The sequence below is a fragment of the Argentina silus genome (assembly GCF_951799395.1).
Source record: "Argentina silus genome assembly, chromosome: 3".
Lineage (NCBI taxonomy): Eukaryota > Metazoa > Chordata > Actinopteri > Argentiniformes > Argentinidae > Argentina > Argentina silus.
The window spans coordinates 19143899-19166892 of record NC_139657.1 but is presented as its reverse complement, the minus strand read 5'-3'; the positions used below and the strand labels follow the sequence as shown (position 1 = coordinate 19166892).

Here is a 22994-nt window from a genome sequence, read left to right as displayed (position 1 = left end):
TGTAGCCGTGGACGACGGAACTCTCACGCCAGACACCAGGTAGAGTAGTGGAGATACACTGCAGAGTCTGGATGGACCTGTCACACGTTTCCTGTCTACACTCAGTTCCTGTGTGTGTCTCTCTCTCCGTCTGCTCCACCCGTAACACTTCAGTCACTTCCTGTCTCTGATGACCTGCTGTGTAGGACTACTAACTAACCCTTCTGGAGGTTTACCAAGACAGACTCAAGTCCCATCTAGAATGTACAGCTCTCAGAGGGAGTCATTATCATTAATGAAAACGTATTCTAAGTTGTTATTTTTCTCTTGCTTAGCTACGTATTAGCTATGTATGATTGCGAAATTATGTTGGGAAATTATTTGAATTCCCAAACACTTTATTTTAAACCTTCCCACATCTTAATTGGCTGGCATTGCTGTAGATTCAGCTGAGCATAGACTATCTCGCCCAGTCTAATATATCCTGTGTGATTGTATTACATAGTGTATGCAGTGTTGTGTCCCTGTCCAGCTCTGCTCTAGTCCATTAGTACCCAGTGGTACTTGGCTGGTTGCTCTGTTTGGACTGGAGTGTATTCCCTGGGGTGAAAACAGATCCACAACAATATTATTAGAAGCATGTGCGAGCTCCTTACCCCCAATGCAGCTGGTGCTAAAATGCCAATCGTGAATGCCGGAGTACAGATCCTGAAGGTATGAATGTGTTTTCTGAGAAGTGGGGACAGCCCTCCGCTCCTCTCTCAGACTCTCAACTCCATATTGAGTGTTTGGTACGTTACATAAGTTCATACGTTCTCATCACTTATCAGTGACCTAAAGTGTGTGTTTGAGTGTTGACGTGACATAATACCATTTTTAGTACCATGAGGCCATTTTTAGTAGCACAGGAGCCCCATAGACTTACATTTAGTCACAGACTTGCGCAAGCTTGTTATTGTGGTGAATGAGTCACTTGTGTAGATTTAGGGATCTTGTGGCCTTATGAGAGACTGGGTGTGAGTGACTCCGCAGCTGACATAGGCCCACTTTAGTCTGTCTTCGTAAACCCCCAGTATCATCGTTTCTATCTTTACCCTACCCTGTCCGATAATAGTGGGGGGGGGCGTGCATGTTGATGGAAATAGACAGTGAAGACTACATCATGTAATGAATGTCATTCAGAAGGCAACATGGTCCATTTGGTAACAAACGTCATTGTCATTCCTTTCCGTGTGAAGGACTCTGGACAAGCTATCCCTCGTGTGGTGGAGAGCTGTATTCGATTCATCAATCTTTATGGTAAGTTGGTCACATCGTTGTGTTACTATACAGCATCGGGGGGGGTTCACACATGTTCGTGCATGTGGTGTCTATGGCAGCCTGCCATTACCATAGCTCTTATGAACTGTAAACTGTACTCGAACTGTAGTGTCACGGTCCAAACATTGGTGCAGCGTTTTTTTTAATCTTGTTTGTTTACAAACATCATGCATAAATGCAACCTGTTCAATCTGTTGGCCTGTCCAAGTGTGGTAGAGGGTGACATTCCAGCAAATTACGGAGCGTTAATTGTTTTGGGTGTGTCCATATTTCCCGTGTCACCGTTGAAATTGGTTCCATTTTAGTCGCAGTCATGGGAAAGTCTATGAAAATTCCATCCTGTTTACGGGGTTCTGTCGATGGCCAGCCACATCTATGTGGTGACATAGTCAGGCCAGCCCAGCCTAGCACAGCATAGGGCCCCCAGATATGTTAGGGTGTTGGTGCAAGCCCCATTATTAAAACTCTCACCAAACTCGTCGGCTTAAAGCGGTTTAAGACATGACGGTAATGACCTCTCATGGTTGGCGGTCAGCGCTCTGTCGCGTCTTAGCGTAGCGGGTGGCAATCTCGTGACGGTGGGGGGGGGGGGGGTGAAGAGACAGACGCAGACTAATTAAGCTCTGGTCTGACCTTTGACTCTTCTCCTTATTAAATGCTAATCCCGGCTGGAGGACACTTTAGTCAAACGTGATTGCGGTCTCTCTCCCTCATTAGTTATCCTTAATTATAAAGGCGAAGGCTCAGGAACAGGATGTGGCTTTTTGTTCAGTTCTGTAGTTCTAATTTAGTTCTGGCTTTTCTTTGCCAAGTGTTTTTTTTTCCAAATGGCTAGCAGGATGGACTGAATGGGTCTGTGTGTGTGTGTGTGTGTGTGTGTGTGTTTTCTCTCTCTCTCTCACTCTCTCTCAACCTCTCCATCCACTGTTCTCTTGCAGGCCTTCAACATCAAGGTATATTCCGTGTGTCTGGGTCTCAGTCGGAAGTCCATGACATAAAGAACTCATTTGAGAGAGGTAGGATGGTGTATTCACTCTGTTACCCACAACATCAACACTGTCTACAGTTGACACATAACATAACAGTCCTTATATTTGATATGATAAGTGGATTGCAGCATGCAGCTGCAGACGTTGAATTGGGTTAATTGCCAGCTTTTCTGAGAGAATGTGTTATTTCTGAAATGAAGAGAATGAGAAAAACAGACACATTAATGTAGTTTGAACACTTGTCAAATTCTCATTGTTCTGGTTTGTGACTTCCTCCCAGTCAGGGGAGATGAAACCCAAGGCATGCATGTAACTATACTACTTATCTGTCGTCTAGGTAACGACCCACTAACAGACGAAGACAACCACGATATCAACTCTGTCGCCGGTGTTCTCAAACTCTACTTCCGCGGGCTCGAGAACTCCCTCTTTCCCAGGGAAAGATTTAACGACCTCCTGTCCTGCATCAGTAAGTGCCTCTGTCTTGTCTGCCTTTCTGTCTGCCTGCCTGCCTGTCTGTCTGTCTGCCTGTCTGTCAGCTGGGTGGGGGCTACTGAATGTGGCCCTCTCTGTTTTTTGTTTTTTTCCCTGGACACAGATTAAGCCTACTGCTTAACTAAAACGTTTTTTTTTCGATGTAGATCCTCCATTGAAAGTGCAAATGGTCCAAGACTTGGCTTTTTATCTGTGTCTGGGAAAAGCGCCTTGTAGAGTTTGTTGGTTTTTAACAGTAGTACTTTATGACTGACTGTCTCACAGCAGAGGCAGGCAATGAGCCATGCAAGTAGCCTTGGTCTGCCATTGATGGGCTGTCTATTGTACTAGATCAGGGAGTGTCATTAGTATGACAGTGTTCATATGCTCCTAGCAGGTCAATTCCTACGTTCACCACTACAGGAGAATCTAAAAGCGCCTTAGGGGGACTAGACATCATATTGACTTATCTGCAGTGTTGTCATCAATAGCATGTCACTGTGTTACTACCCAGTCTTTGTCCCGGGGGTCTGTGAATACCACTCTTTTGTTTTTCTTCACCACTAAGAAGAGCATTCATTGTGAAGGGACACAAAGGTTAGCATTTATACATTTAATGGTGATGAAATGTATAAATGCACACCACCATTACTACACTGTGTTGTATTTACATCAAACCGTGCAGTGGAAACTTCAGTGGAATGGATAGACACATTGTCCCTTTACTGTGAGGCTGCCTTACATAGTTCAGTCAGCTCTTTGTGTCCCTTTGCCTGACCTTATAAGATGTCATGTGGGGGCTTTGAGGGAGGAATAGGCACTGTTAAAGAACAATAGGCTGGCTAGTGAGTCACATGCACACAACGTGTGCTATAATGCCTTTGGGTGCAGGCTCTGGCTTGCGTGTGCGTGTGCGTGTGTGTGTGTGTGCGTGTGGTGTGTGTGTGCGTGTGCGCGTGTGTGAGTGTGTGTAGGCAGAGCGCGTTGGTTTCCACTTGGTGCAGTGTGTGAGTGATGGGGATTCCCTGATGTTTACATTCTCAGGCCAGACATACCAGTGTGTGTAGAGTGGGCCTCTTGCCCAGCCGTCTCCATATTAAAAATCTCCACTCATTTCACAACCAACCACTGAGGCCAGAGACAGTGTTAGCTTTCTCTTTAGATGTCCAGCTCACTGGGCAGACACAGTTATACTTCGCCTTTATACTGTGGGTTTCAGTGTTCTCTCTGTTGCTCAATTGCAAATGTCTGCCTTATCAGTCTTTCACTTTTAGGATCTGCAGAGAAAGTATCTGTGTGTGTGTGTGGCGGGGGGGGGGGGGCAGGACTGGTCTTTAATTAGAAGCATCTGAAGAGCTCAGGAACCATGCAGAAACCTAGTTAGGTACTCATGTAAGACGAATAACATCACAAGTATTCCCAAAAGCCTGTCTCCCAGATGGCACAAACTGGTTTCATGGTGACAGGCCTAGGCTATTTTTAAGCAGCCATCTTTGCCAGATGAAACAAGCTGCCTCAGATTGCAGTGGAACAGAGGAGATGCAAATTCAAGCGAAACAGATCGTCGCTCAAGCTTCTGTGTGATAGTTCTCCAGATGAAACAAAGGAAAGTTTTGAAATATTTTGTATCTAGTAATTACTGCTGTAGTGAGAGTCTGAGAAGAGAGTCCAAAAAGAGATGAAAAAAAAAAGAGATGGGAGGGGGGGGGGGGTGGTCCTTGTTGCCATGTGTTAATGATGAGCGCTGATATCTTCTTTCCTCTTCCCTCTTCCTGTTCCATTTCCTCTGTGGTGTTAATGAGAGGATCCTCCCAGGAGGAGCACAGGCTGGTGTTGGAGGTCATTACTACCTGCCTCCTGTGACCCCCACTGCTCTGATTCAGCACAACAACTCTCGCTCCCTCCCTCTCTCTCTCTCCCTCTCCCCTTCTCTCTCTCCCTCTCTCACTTGCTCGGTTTACAATGTGGAACAGTCTGCAAAGTTTTCTCAGTGCTAGTTCTAACAGTGCAATCGACCTCAATTTTTATTTAGGTCATATTTAGAACTGTGGCATTGCAAACCATCCTCAGTCAAGTTTAGAATAACTTTCAAACTATCGTCATCACTCAAAATACAGAGCATCTCTTGCCATGAGACAACTTCATCTGTGGTTTGTAAGTGTTTGTGCGGGGCTCCAGAGAGTTGTGTTCTGATTCTAATGGCCTCCTCGGCCCTAATATGCTGTTCTATTTTTAGCCACAGGCTGCGACGGACGCAGTGGGTATCAATGAGTGAGCACATTCAGATGGATAACTGCCATTAAAAATTCAGCCCTGCAAAGTGGCGTGTCAGACACATTTTAGCGCAGGGGCGATGTGCAGAAATTTAAATTGGCCCTGAATGTCATTCCATTCACCATGACGGGGAGAATGTTCTGGTCCGGATGTGTTGACTTTAATGGCTAAATACATTCCCACGTATATGCAGAGAAACACAGGCATGTGCACACACACACACACACACACACACACACACACACACTCGTGTATATTTAACCTCTGCATATAGTACCAAACACACATGTATTTTAGATTAGAATATGCAAATGAATAAGAAATAATCATCAAGCTTAGTTTCAAACTGACACTAAATGACTCTTGTCCTAGTGGCTCTGGTTCATAAACGATCTGTGCGTGGTGTGATAGTGTATGAATTAACACAGCCCCTAATGAAACCCCCCTACACCTACCCTCTCTCTTTTTCTCTCTCCATGTTTCAGGAATAGAGAACCTGTATGAGAGGTCCCTGTACATCCGTAAGATCCTTCTGACGGTGCCCAGGTCCGTCCTCATCGTGATGCGCTACCTCTTCTCCTTCCTCAACCAGTAAGTCAGCAACAACAACCATCACCACAACCACAGTCAAGGCCACCAATGTATTGTTATGTGCCATTCTCTTCCCCAAGCAGCCCCGAACTTTATTTCATGTTTAATTAAATGTGTCTGGAGTGACTGGAGAGTGGCTTTCATTGTTTATTTACTGTTAACATTATACAAGGGAAGCATAATTACACTGTGTGAACTTAGTTGGGTTATTAAAAAAGTATAAGTAAAAGAGTATTTATCAGCCTCAGACAGTGAGAGGATAGACCAACCGTCTGATGTGTGCATCAGCTGAATGCAGCTGCCGGTCGTATAATGAGTTCCTGTTTACACACAAACAAATTAAAATGCAGCATGTGGGGGCAAAGTGTATCCACTTTATCTTGTTAGAGGGATTACTCTAACCTATCTTAATGTAAAGTACCCTGTGTTTAAACCCTTTTGTCTTATCTCTTTCTCTCCCTCACTCCCTCTCTCATGCTCCCTCCCTCTCTCTTTCTCTCCGTCCTTCTCCCCATCCCTCCCTCCCCCTCCTCCCAGCCTGTCTCAGTACAGTGATGAGAACATGATGGACCCCTATAACCTGGCCATCTGCTTCGGTCCCACCCTCATGCCGACACCCGACATCCAGGATCAGGTGTCCTGTCAGGCACATGTCAATGAGATCGTCAAGACCATCATCATCCACCATGAGAACATCTTCCCCGACTCCAAGGAGCTGGACGGGCCCGTCTATGAGAAGTGCATGGCTGGAGGAGACTACTGGTGAGACACTTGACGGCACACTCTTAGAAAAAGGGGTTCTACCTTACAACCAAAAAGGTTTCTTCAGCTTGTCCCTGTAGAACCCTCTCTGTGGAAAAGAGGGTTCTCCTACAGGGACAAGCCAGAAAGACCATCGGAGAACCCTTCTTCGGAGTGCAGGGTCACATTTGTAAAAGGTCAGGTCAGAGTTCATTCATTAGTGAAACTCGACACAGAGAACTTCTGATGATGTCATTTTGGAAAGCTGCACAGATGTGAGGGGGACTGGGGGAGGCAGCCAGTCTGGGGTGCTTTTCTCATTCCTCTCTTGTGAGCCTAAATCAGGCTCTCAGCCAAAGCCCCTTCACCAGGGACATGCTCCACGCTGTGTGTGTGTGTGTGTGTGTGTGTACGTGCGTGCGTGCGCGTGCGTGTGTGCATGCGTGCGTGTGCGTGCATTCGTGCGCAGTGAGTCCAGGGCTCGGGGATGCAGCTGTCTCAACACTGCCTTTAGTGAGAGTTAATGCAGGTAATTATCCTAAATGATGAGGTGTCTGTGGTAAGGAAATATGACAGGGCCGAGCATGTTTGAGTCTGAGGTTTATATCCCTGCCTCAGCCAGGTGAGACAGACCAAAACAATCACCGTAATTACCATCATCAAGATGAAGTCGTTTGACAAGGAAACGGTAATTCGATGTTGTGCAGCACGTAGCTGTAGTTGGGGAGTAGCAGCTCTCACTAACATCCTCTCTGCCAGCTCCACATCTGTGAACAGGGTTTATATCATGTGTTCCCGCCCATGACTAGCGAGCGTCTCTCTCACACACACACTACGCCCCCGCCATAGCTCATCACACGCCACAGCCGGACCGCATCCCCCAGTGAGGCACTTCAAGCCCTGGGGAGATTTGCTGGACCATTTGCTGGAGGGAGGGTGGCGGTGGCATGTTACCCTGGGAAGTGGTGTTAAGTGCCAGACAGGGGTAATCTGAGAAGATAGGAGAATAAGGGGCATTGGTGCCAGTGTGTGCCCACCGGGTGCCAGGGACAGCGTCTGAAATGCTGCCCAATCACCGATAAACAGCAGGACAGGCAGGCAGGCGGCCGGTGCCACAGGAATACTGATGGTGCCCTCTGGCCCTCTGTGTGTGCAGCTCTCTGAGGACAGCGGGACGTGGCCTCCTCCTCATTGTTCCTCTCCTTCATCTAAACTGATTTGAAAACATAGAAAAGCTATATGTATATATGATGAATGAATACCAATTTTGCGCCTGCCAGTCCATTTTCTAACATCAGTGCAATTGAGTATTGGCAGTGATCATTGTTGTCCATTGTGACCCTGACCTCTAACCCCTAACCCTGACCCTGACCCTGTGTCTCCCCCACAGTGAGAGTCCCTACAGCGAGCATGGAGCTATAGAGGAGGTGGACAACGAGGGAGGGACGGAGACACACACCAGCGAGGATGGTGCGTACCCTCAACTCAGACTTCCTCCTCCGTACCTCTGACATAACTACACACTGTACCATACGTGAATGGGAAAATCATACCCTTCCACCTACCTACTCAGGCCTCTACCAGAGTAAGACCCAGTGTCGGTGGTGCAGTGAAGGGTTAAACCAAGTGCACACTAGCCTGGGTCTGATAATCCTGCCTTTCAGCCTGCTAAATGAAATGACCTTGAAGGGGCTGCAGGGAGCTGGGCCCAGAGATGTGAACACCCATTCATAGTCTAATTCCTCTGTATCTCCTTGTGGGACTTGGGCCACCCAGCACCCCACAGTACCCCCCTCCCCCCACCTCCCCACCCACCCTCCTCCACACAGGCCCCTGGTGGGTTCCGCAGGACCCCCTTGGGAGAGAGAGAGAAGTGCTCTTTGAAGTTGTCGGTCGGTCTACCATTCAATATAGAGCGGAGAATTCCTTTTCAGTTATCTCTTGAACTCCAAGCTAGAATAAGAGGTAGGATTGATGATGATTATGTGTATGTTGGAGAGTGGTCAATGGCACTAATAGTTAATGCTTTTCCCTGCCTAAACAGTACCATCTGTATTGTTTCAGTAGTTTTTAACTGACGACATCTCCATGTGTTCATTAAATATCATGGAATTCCTCACAGCGGTCACGGAGACACTGAGGGGAACTATATACTTTTCTCAGACAGGGTATAAAAAAAAAAAAAGCTATCCATTCGATATCCATCTGTTACAGTACGAGTTGAGATGTCTATTCTTCCATCTGTTCTTGTGGACTTGTCTCAGACAAAGGGGGGGATGTGAGACTGTTCCAAATCAAACACTATGACTCAACACCCCCCCTCACCCCAGACCCCCGAGGGGCTCCAGAGGGGTCAGGTGGCCTCAGAACTGGTCCTTGGGAGACAGAGAGAAAGTGATAGATTTGAGAGTGATAGATGTAGTGACAGAGAGAGCGGTAGAGGGCAGACCGCGTGGGCGGCTGGCTGTAGCGGAGTCCCAAGCTGTGTTCGCTGCCCAACCCTCTCAGTCCTAACTGGGTCTGCAAATGGGTTTCTCACAAATCTGTTACCACAGTAATAACAACAGGCAAAAATCTCTGCTCAGTTTCGATCTTAAGATTTTTTTTTTGTAAACTTTTTCAGAATCTACAGAAGAGCCTCGAGATGGAAATGTAGGTCATCTATTCTCTGAACACGGCCATGGCACACCCTGGTTCACAATCAGACGCACACATTTTCCATGTCATTTGTAACTGATGTAGAGACACCTGATAGCACAGAGAACTGCTCAGACATCAAGGTTCCCATTCTCAATCACAGATGGCAGCTATCCATCGTGGACCTGTTCATCAAGGACGAGCCCAGCCTTATAAATCCAACTCCTGCTACCATGGTTTTGTTCCTAATATTTTCTCCCTGTTGGGCTGAGAGGAAGACCTTCCTGACCTGTGTGTTATTGTGACACCCTGGGGGCTCTTCAAGACCATTCACACACTGTTCTCCGCAGTCTACATTTTTTTGGAGGGCCTATGGATCTTCGGCAGATTTAAGAGCTAATTGTTAATGGTTTGTTTCTTTTTGTGTGTTTGAAACTAAAAGGTCCGCATGACTCATCATCGTTGTCTTCAGGGTTTGGATGTCTTTGTTCGCTCTCATAATTACTGAGTAATAGCCGCAACAGTCCAGAACAGGCCAAGCACTGTTGGAAGCAGACCAAACCACAGCTTCAGTTTTTACCCCCCCTCCCCCAGCTGCAGTTCTCTCCCCTCCAGTTCAAATGTGCTTGCCCTCTTTTTCTAAGGATAGAGAGAGGAGTAAGTCATTCCACGTGTCAGTCTAAGTAGTTGTCCGGAAATTCCTTTCAGTGGAAGCTGCAGGCCCCCTGGTGTGTGTTAGAGGCCATTTACTCAGACAGATGACCTAGAGTAGTGGCCGTATTCAGAAGAAGAGAAATGGTTTGAAGGGGTGCTTATCAGTGTTCCAGACTTATAGGTTGCCATTTCTGTGTCTCAGCTTGTTCATGTACCATTTCATTAGCTATACCTCGTCAGTTCCCTGAACATGTTTCTAGTTAGTAATGACGTGCATGTCAGCTTCATGTAATATGACCGTCACAACATAAGACAAAGTGTCCCTTTTTAGACGCCCATTTTTCGTCCGATACTGTAGCAGGTGCAGTAGACATGGCTAAGCACGACCTGAGATTAATGGGTGTCTGGAAAGCGGTAGAGAGAGAGAGAGAGAGAGAGAGAGAGAGCGGTAGAGAGAGAGAGAGAGAGCATTTGTCTGGAGAGGGAGGGGGAGAGAGAGAGGGAGTGGATTCATGGGGGCCTCACCGCTTTTATTTCTTGTGCTCTCGCGTTATCGATCGCCGCTGCCATATCTCACGCCAAGGTTGCGGTCCCCATCGGCATGCATGAGCATGGGTATGGAGCAGGAGCCCTAGCCCAGTCTGCTGCTCCACTGGCCTGTAACACATCCAACATAGCGCTGCTGTTATAGCATACCCTCTGACTTCTCCAGCTCAGCGCCCCTCTTTCTCCATTGATTTAGTGTGTGTGTGTGTGTGTGTGTGTGTGTGTGTGTGTGTGTGTGTGTGTCCTTAGCTGGAATTGTACAGCTAGATGAAGGAACCCTGACAGCCTTGCGACACTATAGTATGTGTGCTACCATCCACTACCCTGAGGAGGTCCTGTGGAGTGTGTGTGTGTGTCTGGTTCAGTGAGCTCAAGCTTTGACTCACCGAGACATAGACCTGTGAAGAGGAGGGGCAGTGAGAGGGAGAGGGGCAGTGAGAGGGAGAGGGGCAGGGAGAGGGAGAGGGGCAGGGAGAGGGAGAGGGGCAGGGAGTGAGGGAGGAGGGAGAGATGGCGTGTATTGATCTCAGTGCCGTCACCTTTAGTAACAGACTGGTTGCCGTAGTGCTGCCTTATTAATTCAGACGGAGTAAATTCCTGCCTGTCACATCTCATTGGCTACAAATCCCGCCTGTCATTCCTGAATTAATAGAGAGAGGGAGAAAGGGAGAAAGAAGGAGAGGGGAGGAAGACGGAGAGAGAGGGAGAAAGAGAACGAGAACGAGGGAGCGAAAGAGAGAACTAGGGAGAGAGAGAGAGGGAGAGGGGAGCAAGAGAGCGTGAGAGCGATATAGAGATGCATGCACAACTCTTTTTTTTCGGAATCACTCTCAATTCTCTTCTTACAAGGCTGCTCATGTAGGAATTCACACGTAGTTCCTGTGAAAAGAATATCATGGTGGCTTTTTACACATGCTCAGTGATTGCTCCTGGCCTATATGGTGCTCTATGGAACACTCCGGCCTGGTTCCTGTTCGTGAGCCCTCCTGTGGAGAGGCAGCAGGCAAATGCGGTGTCCAGGGACCCCTTGTCTCACTTAATAGCTTCTGAGGGGTGGGAAACTGAGTGGGGGCGCTGAGGCGGGAGCGGGGCGGAATATAAGAATAGGTTATTTTTAGCTCTCTGTTACATTGCATCCTCATTGGTTGGGAGCTGCAGCTGGCTGGCGCCTTGGAGGAGCGGAGCCCACGTGACAAACCCTTGATGATGTTTTCACTTCACCTGGCTGCAACACAGTGAGCTGCAGAGTGCTCTCGTATGGAGCAATGAGAGGTGGTTCTGATTCCTGATATTGGGAGAGAATTGCATTTCAGTTACATGGTGATCACTATTTATAAGTATAAGATTCCTTCAAATATCTCTCCAAAACCCCCAATCTCTGTGTGATACTGAACTGTACAGTATATTGCAGGTCAATCTAGTCGCCCCACACCCCACTGTATACTCTAACCCAGTCCTGGTCCGGGAGAACGGCAGTTTTTGTCCCAGGCTAGTGCCCCCATCACACCTGATTCACTGGGTCAACTGATCTTCAAAAACCTTGATTCGCTGAATCAGGTGTGTCACTGCTAAGCTGGAGCAAAAGCTTGCTTACTTAATGCGGTTCTCATTCTAACCCCACCAGGGGTCAATACCGTGGGTGACATAGTACGGAGCTGTATAGATCTACTTTCACTCACCTCTATAAATAACCCTGGTTAGGACCCTGAGGGCTTGTTGTTGTTTTTGTTGTTGTTGTTGTTGTTGTTGTTGTTGTTGTCCTGATGCTCTGATGTGGAGCTAGGCCGTTATTGACACACACTGAAATAACTGGCTGCTGCTGCTACTTTCAACCACTGTACACCAGACCCAATACCAACATCAGACCTTTTTGTTACATAATGTTTTTGTTTTTGTTTTCTTTACAGTTTCATATGTTTTTTCTCCGCTGTTTGCAATGGCAATATCAGGTGTGCAGATACTTCCTTTATTCAGTCACATACAGTTGTGAAATATGACTTTATATCCCACTGATAGAATAGAATAGAATTAGATAGAATAGAACATCCCATGAGGGAACCTCAGGTAGTGTGTTGGTGGTACACCCTTTCAATGCATCACTTTTCTCTTTAATAACCGTCTGTCTGTCTGACCCACCTGACAGTATAATCCTGGTTTCCTTTGCAGAGGGTGAGCCCATCGAAGCAATTGCCAAATTTGACTACGTGGGGCGTTCTGCCCGCGAGTTGTCCTTCAAGAAGGGCGCCTCCCTGCTGCTCTACCAGCGGGCATCAGATGACTGGTGGGAGGGGCGGCACAATGGCATTGACGGCCTGGTGCCACACCAGTACATCGTGGTGCAGGACATGTGAGTATGCTGCTGCCCTCAATGGGGACTGCTGGGGATATACAGTAAGATGAATGGTTTGGTGTTACAGTGCTAACAGTGGGCGTACAGTGCAAACAGATGCAATGGTTTGGGCGGGGGGGGGTCACAATAGAAGTACAGTAGTGGGTCAGGTTGTTGCACAGCAGCAGTGGCCTGGATATGTCTTGACGTCTGTGCCACAGCTCACATAAGAGCAGCTTGCATGCAAAGGACAGCCCTGTAGGCATGCAGTACTTACTTTCAGTTCACTCTGCCCCTCCCCCATTCACATAATCAACCAATCAATGAGTTGTTATTTGTACACTTTCCCCTAAATTAAAAACATTACTAATTCAACCCAGAGCCCACCCCCCCACCCTTAATCCTGTCTTTCCAGTGTGAAAGTGACATCGTCAGCTCTAATGTCCTCTCTGTGGATTAATCACAGCGTTATCCCTGTTGGTGGTCCCCTCGGAGGGCCCACTCACGGCCCCCTGGCTACGAGTGAGGAAACGCCCCGGGCCGTGGGCCGTGTCTTTCCTGCTCCAGCCCGGTTCCTGCCCACTCTGCTATGAAGTGTTCTCTGGGTTCTTTAACAAGCCCTCTCTGTCATCGTCTCCTGCTCTGGGGGCCCTGACAACCCCAGGCACCCTCCGCCCTGGCAACCGTGCCTGCCTAATGGAGTGGATCTGCTCGCTCATTAAGACAGGGGAGAAATGGTAGCTGGCCAGAGAAATGCCCATTTAGAATCTCCTTCTCTTCCTTCTCTCTTGCCTCCCTGCTGCAGGTCGTTCCCAGCTGTCCCATCAGTGCCTGTATTAATAATTCACAGGGTGTCCCGTTGCTGAGGGTGTTATCTTAGTTAATGGAAGGGGCCAGACAATTTAAGGCGCGTTGTCCCGTGCTGTACGAGTGTGAGAGGACTTGCCTCTCAGGGACTCAGACAGACAGTGTCGGGCACCACCTCCCATAAAAGACCACAGCATGAAGCTGCGTCTGGTACGCCTGCTCTGTCTGACAGGATATCCTCTTTCAGTGCTGAGCCAGAGGGGGCTGGGACTCAAAGACACGAGTGGGGTGCTGTCGCAGTGGAGTAGGATTCACTGCACAGCAAATACTGTATACTGAACTGAAAAGCAGACATGGAGGCAGATCTACCTTACAGCTTGTCTGTGCCACTAGACTAGTGTGGGTGGTGCTCTATATATTGCCTGTGGTATTACTTAGTGTTTGTTTGGTGTGGGTGCATGACTGTTTTGTCTGTGTGTGTGTGTGTGTGTGTGTGTGTGTGTGTGTGGGTGGGTCTCTGGCTGCATGGTTTATCTGCTAGTACACGCCATTAGGAGCAGGCTCTCGGGCTAAGCAGCTCTGATTGCCGACAGACACCAAGTGTATTCAGCGTTCAGTCACGCACTCATACAGCTGGCCGGGCTGTCTGTGCCAGCCCACCCGTACTAGCAGAATGCTAAACAGTATGTTTAGAATGCCTCATCTCATGGAGAGGCAAGGATAGCTGGGAATGGATCAGTACACTGTGCTATCAAATGCTGTCATCTCTAAAGCACTCCGTTGCACTCAAAAATGACAGTGCTTGTGCCCGTTGTTTTGTTGCTGACGTGTGTGTCTGTGTGTGTGTTTCTGTGTGTGTGTGTGTGTGTGTGTGTGTGTGTGTGTGTGTGTGTGTGTGTCTGTGTGTTTCACAGGGATGATACCTTCTCAGACACGCTGAGTCAGAAAGCTGACAGTGAGGCCAGCAGCGGTCATGGAGCTGAGGATAAGTGTTCAGGCAAAGACTTGGGCTCCCCTACTGACCCCAGGATCTCAGAGGTCTACATCAGCAGGTGAGTACACACACACACTCACATACACATACACAAACACACTCACGCACATGCACAGTAATTGGGCCATCTTTAGAGATTATCACTGCCAGGCCTGCTGGCAGGGTGACCCTTGCGTGACCCGCCTGACACACCTTGACAGCTCGCTGTGCATCCTCTCAGGCATTAGCTAATGAAAGACGCCCAATCCTATAACAGACTGGCGGGAGGGCTGACTGTGTGCCAAGGGATGGCTGACTGCTGTACCACCACACCCACATCTGACTCTACTCAGGGCTTTGTACTTCTGTACTCTCTGTTGTGTCTTTGTCCAACGAGAATGTAAAAAAGTCTTTCTTGATTTGAGCGATAGAATCTACAAAATGATGAGAGATGATTATCTGCTCTATGTCCTGCTCTGAGCCAGTGACTGAGCCATACAGAAGACTAAAACAAACGTTAGCTTTAGCTTGGCATGGTAAAGACTGCAGGGAACTATACCAGTTGTATTTGTCAGTGGGTCAATGTCAAAAGGACTGCTGGCTGCTTTTCTGTCCTGTCCTGTCCTGTCCTATCCTATCCTGCCCTGTCCTTACATCAACTCTCTCAGTCTAATAGTCTAATAACCAGTAGTCACATTTTCCCAACGAGGAGCTATCCTGATACAGTAGATAGGTAATCTGAGTCCATTCTGAAGATCAGTTGGTTATTATTATTATTAGTATTATTATTAGTATTATTATCAGTCAGCATCAGTGAGCATGATGTCAATACATTAGAGAGGCTGATTTCTTAGTAGTGATGCTTAGTCATACCCTAACACACACACACATGCACACGCACACACACATATACACACACACACACACACACACATACACACACACACACACACACACACACACATACACACACACACACACACACACACACACACACATGCACACGTACACACACATACACACACACATACACACAGTATTCTGTGAATTGCTGGGACAAAGCCAGTGTTTTGTCTCTCGCCTCCTTTTTATTGCTGCATTCTCATTTCTTGTGGTGGAGTAAGCGACCTTGAGAAGTCTGCTACGAGACTAGCACTTGCCAAAATACAGGATAAGATACTATTTTACTGAGAGGCTTGGTTGCTGACTTTCCTTCTGCTGTCGAAATGTTGATATATCACATTGTGTATCTCTATGTATTCCGTCCTGCAGAGTCTATCTGTCTCTCATCTTTCGCCATGGTGATTTAACCCCCCCCACCCCAACCGCTTTTAAGTTGTTCTCTCCTCACTCCGTTCCTGTCCCCTCCCACCCTGGCACCCCCTAGCTCTCCTCCCTGTCCCCCCCTGGAGTCAGGACGACCCCCCGCCCTCCTCCACCCTCTACTGTTCTATGCAGGCATGCCTCAGCACTGCTGAATCATTCATATCTCTGGCTTTATTTAGATATTTCCCTCTCCCAGTGTTCTCAATCAACAACGCACTCACTAGACCAACCCAAACACTGTGCCTGTTACTTTGTCAAACGTTCAGACATTTATGTTATAATGCAAGAATATGTCATAGAACTGTGGCTACAGTAGCAAAGAGAAAGGCATTGTTTGTATGTTTTGATACAGAATTACCAATAATCTGAAAAGATGCCAATATTGTCATGTCAGTGAACTGTTGTCTCAGTATTCTATTGTTTTGATAGAGAAGAGGAATTATTGGAATTTCATATGGTTTATAGTACGGTTATCTGAGGCCTCAGAGACAAATAACTGGTGAGCTGCAGTTGATATCGTGGGTCATCAGCAGCCCTATGGGTTGTTTTCTTTCCTAAGCTCTCTCCCTTCGGGCTGGTGTTGTGAATGTAGGCTACTTACTCCCTCTGCTGGATATGATGAGCTTTTGCAGTTGTTTACCCCTCCAGCTCAACCCTGCAGTCTCTCCCAGTTCAGTCCTACATATCAGAACCCAACATTGCATCCCATATTTAGCCCAGTGTTGAGTCCTCCTCACTCTCTTAATGACGTTGGCTGTGACAGTGTTCATTAAGCAGGATTGAAAGTGGAACTTGAAACACTTGTGCCTTGCGGGCGTGATTAAGGAATGCAGAGCTGCTAGCTAGACTCTTTGTCATCGTGAATGACAATTAAGGCTCAATAATGAAAGGCTTTGTAAAAACAGGAATGAGGCACGAAGTAGAACTATATCAGTTAAGAAAAATATCAGATTTCAAGTGTATTACAGTATGGGTCAAAGTCAATTAGTCAGGTCCCAAATATTTGTGATTATTGTCCAACATGTTATATATCTGTAATATTGTGTCAGTTGATTAGCTAATGTATGATGCTTGTCATCCATGATTGCTGAAGGAGAAAACAATACATGAAGAAATGCTTCTTCACCCGGTCTCCCGTGAACTGCCCTGGCTGCTCCGCCCCCTCACACTGTGCCATTTCTCTCCTTGAATGATTAGATATCAACTTTGTTCCCAAATCATTCCCTGAAACTATCTCCACCCAATCCTGCAGCCAACCTGCCCTGGCATTTAGTGGTGATCAGGATCTTGATGAAACATTGTGGTTCACACTCGGCTGTCTCCTGCTGGGCTGGCTGTCATAAATATGCAGAGCAGGGCTTATTAGAACCACAGCAGGGAAGACAAACTGCTCTGCCACCCATTAGGAAAGAATGGAATGGCTTCAGGGGAGCATTAGTTACTGTGGAGCAGCATCAGACATACTGTAGAGACATACGTGTGTACGTGTGTGTGCGTGCATATGTGCGTGCGTGTGTGTGTGTGTGTGTGTGTGTGTGAGAGTGAGAGAGAGAGAGAGAAAAAGAGAGAGTGTGTGTGTGTGTGTGTGTGTGTGTGTGTGTGTGTGTGTGTGTGTCATCAAGTATGCTGTGTGTGTCAGGTTAGGTGTGTGTGTGTGTGTGTGTGTGTGTGTGTTGAGCCAGGTTCAGATGGAGGACAGCTGAGCCAGCTGTAGCTTCTCTCAGGCTGCGGTACTGTAGGTGCAGATAAAAACCACAGGTCTCTCACAGCTGGAGTCTTGCCAGCCCTCACTGTACCTGAGCTCTCTAAACAAGCTTGTTTGAGCACTTTGGGACTGAAATACAGAATGGGCTTAAATCTGAACGCAACCTTTTGACCGACTGCATGGCCCCCATTGTGACTTGATCCCAGATACATTACCAGCTCTGTAACATTTATGAAGTCATGGTTTCAATATAGACCTGACCTCTGTCTCTCTCACCCCCCCACCCCACCCCCCACCCCCAACCAATACCCTCTACATCAGCAGGCACAGGAAGAGGATGGAGCCCCCCTCCCGTCGCCCCCCTGCACGGCCCAGTGATGTCCACTGCCTGGTGCACCCCTCCCAGCAGGGCCATGGCCACGGAGGCACCCCAGAGATGGGCTCCCCCGTCCTGAGTCACTTCAGCCCACGGGACCTCCTGAGGAGCCGCAATCACCTGCCCACGGACAGCCCCGAGCGCCGCCGCCGCACGGGCCACGGCAGCCTGACCAACATCAGCCGCCACGAGTCCCTCAAGAAGATCGAATCCCCGCCCATCCGGCGCTCCACCTCCTCTGGCCAGACGTACACAGGCTTTTCGGAGCCCCACAGCAAGCCCCTGGACCCGGAGACCATCGCACAGGTCAGCGCCAGCACGGGACGAGCGGCGGGCCGACCGCCACCGCAACCCCAGCTCACTCCACCACAGCCCTGCCCTGCCCTGTAAACATAGTCAGTCCCTGTCTTCTGCTACTCCTGTCCTGTCCTCAACTGTGTCTGTAAAACTAGAAACTCTGAAATAACTTCAAAGTTAGTAAAGTTGCAACGAGGGGGACATTACCGACATTTGAGTCTTATATCACTTGAGGCTGTACTTATTTTTAGAGTCCTAACTACCCCGGCGAGTACACTGTGCTGCGCAATAAGCTGTTCATTTGTTTTCCGAGCGCTGCCGTGTGTCAGAAAATAGAATAGTCGTAACAAAGAACACCAGTGTCTAGATGGTAATGCTTTGTGTTGGAACGGGCCCCAATTACAGTGCCTTATCAGAGCTGATAACGATGCCATGTGTCCTGACTCTCGCGGCGTGCTGATGTGAAGCCATCAGCAGTGAGAACGGGTGGCTCTAATTGGAGACGGGAGGTCAGAGAGAGGACATCTCTGTACTCCGTCTCCGCTGGGCTGCCGTCTAACAGGGAGATGCTAGTAGGGAGATGTCTTGTCATCTCTGCTTCTTCAGCTATCCAGAGTCATTCACACGCCCAGGGACTTCAGTCCCAGCCAGGCAGAGGGCACTAACTGTGGTTATGTGCATGTACAGTACTGTATGAGCAGGCTGGTGTTTTTCAGAAGTCTGTCAGTGTGTTCCTCACTTAAAATCTCTTTATTTATTTCCATCTATCTCTCTCTCTCTCTCTCTCTCTCTTATTTCCCTCCCTCTCTCTCCATCCTCATCCTATTTTCACTCTCTCTCCCCCTCTCTCTCTGTCTGCAGGACATAGAGGAGACGATGAACACGGCCCTAAATGAGCTGCGGGAGCTGGAGAGGCAGAGCTCAGCCAAGCACGCCCCAGACGTGGTGCTGGACACCCTGGAGCAGAGGCAGAACGCTGGGCCCACCCCGGCCAGCTCCAGCGAGTCCCTCAGCCCCCTCCACAACATCATGCTTAGATCCACCGTTGAGCCACCCATCCGCCGTAGCACCAGCTCCTCCAGCGACACCATGAGCACCTTCAAGCCCGTGGTGGCGCCCCGCATGGGGGTGCAGCTGAAGCCTCCTGCCCTGAGGCCCAAGCCCATGGTCTTGCCCAAGGCCAGCCAGGCTCAGCCCCCCATGCCCCCACCACAGGACCCCCTGGACAAGTCCTGCACCATGTGAAGTTGAACTCTGGGACGGGAGCAGTGACGGCTGGACACTGGGAGAGGGGCTCTACGTACACTAGTGGCAAAATATGTTATCAATCTCTATAAAGTGGTAATAATATTAATAACAAATATGTAAGAAAGTATAACTATCCATCACTTGGACATTGATCAAAGACTTTAATGAAAGCAAGGGTAGTGTATTTGCTTTGCGAGAGGGATGTGTTTTCTTGCGTTGTCCAAAACAGAGGGGCATTCTCAGATGGTATGATTGAACTACAATGAGGACAGAGGGACATTTTAGTGTGAGGAACTGCAGTATTCTGAATCAACAGATTGTCAAGTTAGTTTCTCAATAAGTTCAGTAGTACAGTGGAATCTGCACCAGTAGATAAGTTATCTTTTCTTCTTGATCATGATACAGAACAACAAATCACAAAGGCTTCCTTTAAGGTTAGATACACTAGACACTTGCAGTTTACAGTCACTAGAAGACTACAGAACATTAATGCTAAGTAATCAAAGTGGTGCAAGTAGTTTCTCTGTTCAATTACTATACAACCAGGGGAACTCTGGGAAATGTAGTGTGTGTCATCTGAACCAGACTGGAGTTCTCGCATAGATAAACAATGCTTACAGTAGGTTTAGTGTAGTGATGATAAGGCTTTATCACTCACCACTCAAATGTTAGCTGCCTGTACTGAAATATACTGTATTGTACTGAAGCTGCAGGAGGTCTTAGAAGTAACTGAAGTTTAAAACTGGGCCTGAAGCAGAGGTGAAAGACACACACACACACACACACACACACACACACACACACACACATACACAAGTGGATATACTGTAATGGGATAGATGGTTATGCTTTTTTTTTTTCATTTATTTGGCACACCTCAAAGAGCACTCACTCTAACAGGAGTTGAAATGCCGGCTTTGATAGTCGGCTCCTCCGGCCAGAGCTAAGGTGCACCGCTTATATTATAAGACTACAGAGTACACTTCAGTGTTGGTTTCACATGGCTTTATTTTAACACAGCATAGTTCTAACAAGGTCTGGGGGGAGACGAAAGGATACAACCACTATGTGAATAATTATCCATTACTGTATGGAAATTCTGTGAACATTTTGATACACTCTTGGAGACCTGTGTCACACCCTTTCTGGCTTTGCATTTTTAAGGCACTTTTAGAACAGTTCCGCTGTACTGTAGAATCACAACTGAACTAAGATCCATCTCTTACCTAAGACTTGATAATGCACACAGGGTGTAGACAGACCCCATCAGAGCTTGTTTTACTGTACAAACACACAATGCCTGGCTTCCTCTGCCCAAAGAAATGTAGAGCATGGATGTTAATATCTCCCTCCCTGTGCAATGCAAGTGTTCTTTTTAGAGACTTGTGAAAAGACTCAAGACAGTACTCTGCCCGGTAGCCATGATGGACTTACTGACTGTTACTGTAAAATCCTCACATAATGTTCATCCTGCTTCTGCTTGTGCTTCTTGTCGATGATGTTAGTGTCAGGACCTTTATAGCCTTCTCTGACCATGTATTACAGTTGGGAAAACAATGTCCTCAAAGTCCTTGTTTCGTGGTAGGGGAATTGGGGGACCATCTCCTCTATAGCTCTGTGACTGATTGTTTAGATTCCTCATGAGGACTTATTTGCGGGTGACAAGAACCCTTTTGAATGATTGATGTGTGGAACAAACCGGGCGGCATACACTCACATGTTCTCTGAAGAAGACTGTCTTCAGACTGTGCGTGCGTGTGTCTGGGACAACTGACCATCACCAAGGGAAATGACCTAATAACCATGCTTTTCCCTTGGAATACAACTGCAACAGGTATCTGTTGCCAATAATATCATCATGTATATTAAAAAAAAACAAAAAAACGTTAATATGATTTCAATTCTGGATTACTAACCTTTTTTTCTGAATTTTGTTATCATTTTTTATTTGCTTATTAAGATTTGTTTGTTTTTTGTTAGAAGTTAATGGGATTTAGAACAAAGGTTGTAGAAATATAAAGGCCCAAATCAACAGAGTCACTTCAGTCGCAGGTCTCCCACCTAAACCTGTAGGAATCTGTGTTGTCACTATGTACTATCACACACAGTAGCAGTAGTGTTTGCCTGTTGACCGCCTGTTTCTTTATTGTGTCCATATACATCAGTAGTATGTACACGTGAAAGTGCCTTTAAAAAATGTTTTAGAGGAACTTCAAACATGTTCTGTACTGTTGCATTCTCATTTCAGACCCTGTGTTACTGTATATGAACAAGTGCAGTAGGGAGATGAATGAATTAATAATGTTGCCATTTTAGAAAATAAAGTTATATGGATGAATTAATAATAAAGATACTGCTTACCCATTGTGACATTGCACTTTTATGTATAGAACTGTATATTTGGCATGTAACATCTTAACAACTTTTAGAGCTCTTTGAGGGCTGTTCCTCAAAGGTTTTCTTTCTAATAAAGGAAATAGTTTGTTCAGTCTGAAGTGGCCTTGTCCTCTTGTCATAACAAGTGTGCACATTATCAGCAGCACTATACAGTAGGCCTATACTGTAGAATATAAATAAATCACTGGTCATATTTTCATATTTATACATATATCCTTATTTACAGCTCACAAGCTATTTAAGGACTTGGGAATACTTTTTAGATTAGTCTGTTTTATAATACTTAAATAATAGGTTAAACCTAGTAGGTCTAGAGTAAGCCAGTTTGATTTAGCATTGACAAATGAGTAGTTAGACTCTCCATATAATTCACTGCCCGTACAACACAATTAAGGCTAGAGTAATGAATCATCTATTTTCCACTTGATCCATATGTTCATATGAACCACCGTCTCTCTGACCACTGTCCCCAACCTCCAGCAATAGCCCAGCAGTGGGGGACCGGTCCCCTGGAGCAGTCGCTGCAGGTTGTGCTGTAGGAACAGAGCACCTTCGCACGGTCACAAATAATACATACAGTTCAAAATAGCGCATTACTCCCTGCTAGTACCACAGTACAAGATCTTAGCATTAAAAATTAATCTGTTGAAAGAATTCTCTTTGCAGCGAGCTGCGTCTCACTGACATGCTGAGCTGATGCTGTGCCTAGCTGGCCTTTCAGAGGCAAAGGCGGATGGGAGGTAAATGGGAAGCCTTAAACATCATGGTGATAAAAGGATGGTGCCTTAACTGGAGGAGTTATAACATCTAATATACAACAGTTAAAAACTGAAAACAAGCTGATTGCTGGTTAGAACCTCTGAGTGCAATCTGCTTCAAACTGTCATTGACTTGCTCATTAGGCTGCTGAGATGATCTCCTTGGACTGCCTTATGAGCTCATACTTTTTTGAACAACAAATAATTAATGGCAATCTTGTTCAAGCATGTGGGTGGGTGGAGGAGAGACTGGCAATGTTAGTGTGAAGCAGAAGAAACACTTCCTCTTAATACTTGGAGGCCTAATTGTGCTTTCAGAAAAGTGTTATGTTTAATATGACAAGAAGAAAATGTTCCTGAAAAACTAGGCCTTATTGAAGATGAGGGGGTGTCAAGATGGCTGTAGCAAATGTAATAGACGTTTTTTTAGCTCCTCCTATATCTGTGGTTGTAGTCGCAGATGTGGAAAAAAAATAACAATGTCCTGAAGTTGTTGGCATACAGGAGGTTGTTTGCTATATTACAGTAACAGTACCACCGTGTGGCTCTGTGAGGTATTTTTATTCGTATAAT

At 46.9% G+C, this 22994-nt stretch overlaps 1 protein-coding gene across 2 annotated transcripts in view; it reads left to right on the top strand.

The window, feature by feature from the left end:
- The window catches only part of srgap1a (SLIT-ROBO Rho GTPase activating protein 1a), an 84671-nt gene extending 62923 nt beyond the window's left edge, over nt 1-21748 (top strand). The window contains exons 12-22 of one of the 2 annotated variants that reach the window (XM_083665897.1): nt 6-39; nt 1218-1278; nt 2238-2315; nt 2626-2757; nt 5522-5627; nt 6165-6389; nt 7759-7838; nt 12372-12552; nt 14256-14393; nt 17667-18027; nt 18880-21748. In XM_083665897.1, coding sequence (XP_083522023.1) covers nt 6-39; nt 1218-1278; nt 2238-2315; nt 2626-2757; nt 5522-5627; nt 6165-6389; nt 7759-7838; nt 12372-12552; nt 14256-14393; nt 17667-18027; nt 18880-19263 — 1780 coding nt within the window. In that variant the 3' untranslated portion in view covers nt 19264-21748. The remainder of the gene's footprint in view (nt 1-5; nt 40-1217; nt 1279-2237; nt 2316-2625; nt 2758-5521; nt 5628-6164; nt 6390-7758; nt 7839-12371; nt 12553-14255; nt 14394-17666; nt 18028-18879) is intronic. The other variant, XM_083665896.1, reaches the window with a different exon arrangement.
- The last annotated feature ends 1246 nt before the right edge of the window (nt 21749-22994 follow it).